At 64.4% G+C, this 2,900-nt stretch overlaps 1 protein-coding gene across 1 annotated transcript; it reads left to right on the forward strand.

Annotated features, from left to right (window-relative positions):
- Positions 1–126: 126 nt before the first annotated feature.
- MNEG_11620 (ATP-dependent Clp protease, protease subunit) lies at positions 127–1,757 on the forward strand (the record flags this gene model as incomplete). The annotated part of the gene is made up of 5 exons (XM_014039906.1): positions 127–253; positions 572–747; positions 956–1,021; positions 1,229–1,312; positions 1,686–1,757. 5 exons carry the CDS (start codon positions 127–129, stop codon positions 1,755–1,757), a joined length of 525 nt encoding a protein of 174 aa, XP_013895360.1.
- Positions 1,758–2,900: the final 1,143 nt, after the last annotated feature.

The raw sequence follows: 2,900 nt of genomic DNA on the forward strand, positions 1-2,900 counted from the left end.
GACATGCGCTTCCAGGAGACGCGCCCCCCTGTGATCTGCGGCCAGGGCCCCCCGCCCCCCAACCCCCTCGTCGTGGAGCGCTTCCAGAACGTGGTGTCCTCCCTGTTCCAGCAGCGCATCGTGCGGATGGGGGGCCCGGTGGACGACGACATGGCCAACCTGATCGTCGCGCAGCTGCTGTACCTGGACTCAGTTGACCAGACGCGTGACATCACCATGTACGTCAACAGCCCAGGAGGCTCCGTCACCGCGGGTGGGTGGTGGCGCATGGCAGTCGGGCGGGCAGTTGGGCGCGGGTGTGGGCGCGGGTGCAAGCGCGGGCGGCCGCAGCGGACGGTCTGTCTGGCGGTTTAGGGACAGGGGGCAAGGAGGGGGGGGGCGCGCCGGTGGTGAGAAGGTTGTATTGGAGAGGCGCAAGGGTTCGCTGGCGTTCGCACAGCGGCTGAAGGAGGCCGGCACTTGGATGCTGCAGCCGGTGCAGCAGGCATGTTCGCGGCAGGCATGGTCCGACAACCCCCAAACCCACGCCTCGCCACCCCCTGTACACCCCAACACACACCCCGCCCCCAAGGCATGGCCGTGTTTGACACGATGCGCCACATCCGGCCCGACGTCAGCACCGTGTGCATCGGCATGGCGGCCTCCATGGGCGCCTTCCTGCTGGCCAGCGGGCAGCAGGGCAAGCGCTACTCGCTGCCCAACAGCCGCATCATGATCCACCAGCCGCTCGGAGGGGCGCAGGGGCAGGTGAGAGGAGGACCGGCATGCAGGGGCGGCAGCGGGCTTGAGGGGGGCGCGAGTGGTTGGGGTTTGTGGGCACGCAAAGCTGGATGGGGCAGCACACCATCCACTCTGCTCGTTCTCTCATCGCGCTTGCCTGTCGTTATGCCTGGCGTGGACCCTGTGTGCTGCACCAGCTCACATGCAATGCTTCACCCATTGATCTCCCGCGAAGGCGACCGATATTGAGATCCAGGCCAACGAGATCCTGCACCACAAGCTCACCCTCAACGGCTACCTGGTGAGCTTCCACGCCCCCAGACGAAACACCCCACCAACCCCTTCGCGGGGCAAGCGTGCCGACGAGGGCAGCGCGGGAAGATCTCACGGCGCCCGCCGCACCTGAAAAAGCGATTCCGGTGCACGCGATCGAGCAGGCGCGAGTGCGGTCCCCAACCTCGCTGCGCGCCCCTCCTGCGCCCCATCAAACCGCGTGTGCACCCCCCAGGCCCAGTTCTGCGGGCAGTCCATGGAGACCATCACCAAGGACACGGACCGCGACTTCTTTATGAGCCCACAGGAGGCCATCGAGGTGAGAGCTTGTGTGTGTTGGGGTGGGGGGTGCTTGTCTGGGTGCGTGTGTGTACGGGGTGTTGTGTGTGTAAGAGAGAGAGTGTGTGTGTGTGTGTTGTGTGTGTGTGTGTGTGTGTGTTTGCATGCGTGTATGCTGCCGATAAGGGGGCGCACACCGCGCCTCTCGGGCTGGAGCAATGCTCCCTTGTGCCATCATCGCCTCGGCTGTCGCGGCTCTAGCGAGCCTGACCTGCTGCGGGCAGATTTAGGCGCAGCTTCCGCGCACTCATACTTGGCCAGGCAAGGGACCCCGTCTATCCCTCACTTTCTTGTTGAATCCCGCCGCTCACCCTTGGCCTGCACCCCCCTCCCCTCTTCCTCGCCGCCCCCAGTACGGCCTGATCGACGCGATCATCGCCAAGCCGCAGCTGTACGAGTCGCGCCCTGTGGTGGCCGCCGCCTGACTCGGCGCCGCAACCCGGCAGCAGCACCCCCTCCCTATGCGCCCCGCTGCGCGCGCGCCGCCCGCAGCGTGAGCTTTACGCGGCTGCGGCTTGAGGGCTCATCCATGTTCGCGTGTCTTGGCTAAAATGTTCGTTTTCGTGTAATGCAATTGCTACGCCTCGTAGGGCCTACGTTTTGTTTGGGCCCAGCTAGACATGTTGCAAGGGAGTGCCCGGGCGGGCTGTCGGTGGCCTGCAAAAACGAGAAAAGCAACAGGCGGCACAGATTAGCCAGGTGCTTGCGCGCGCATGGGCAAGTGCGACTTTGCATTTCCATGCGGAGACGGGCAGGCTCCTTGCAGGCGGTACGCTGCAGATGTGAGGCTGCTTTCCTGACGGGGCCCGTGCTGCCGCTTAAGGCTTCTGTGCGCAGCCTGCGCCCTTGGTTCTGTGGGGGTCTCCAGGAGGCAGGGCGAGAGTGACGGCGCACTGCGGGCGACCTGTCGCTCAAGCGCAGCCCCACGCTGCGTGTATGCTGCAGGAGAGTGCCCCACCGCCGTCCCAGAGCTGTGTGCTGCCAGGGCTGTTGGTGGCGCGACTTGCTGCCAGTGGTGGCGCAGTCGCATCAGCCAGCTTGTGCGATGCAAACAGCTGCTGCTGCAATCATCACAAGAGCATCTACCGCTGCCGCGCATGCTGCTGGTGCGTGCTGCTGACAGCGCCGGCGACATCCTGGGGTTGTGCGTTGTGCCCCTGCTCCTGCTGCATCTGTGTGCAGGCGGTGCAGGAAGCCACAGCGCTGCACAGCAGCTGCTGCAGCCATGTGGTGACTACGCCTGCATCGCCGCCGCAACAAAGATGCGCATGCTGTGTGGAGTAGGATCTTGGGTGCATGTCAGGTGTTCACTGCGAGAGCGCTCGTCCAGGCCGAGCGCAGCACAGTGCACAGGCAAACACGCTGTCGGCAAACATCACGCCAGCGTGACACTGCCGTTGGGAGCTCTCGCAAGCAACCTCGACAGGTGACAAGACTGCAATGAGTATACTGATCATCTCTGTTGCTGCCCTGCAAGGGAGCGAGCTAAGCGGGGATCCGAGCGAACTCAACCGATGACGGTTCTGTTGTATTCCTCGTCAAGGTGCGGTATTATGCTTTCGGAAAGC

This window comes from Monoraphidium neglectum (genome assembly GCF_000611645.1).
Source record: "Monoraphidium neglectum strain SAG 48.87 unplaced genomic scaffold scaffold02832, whole genome shotgun sequence".
Taxonomy (NCBI): Eukaryota; Viridiplantae; Chlorophyta; class Chlorophyceae; order Sphaeropleales; family Selenastraceae; genus Monoraphidium; species Monoraphidium neglectum.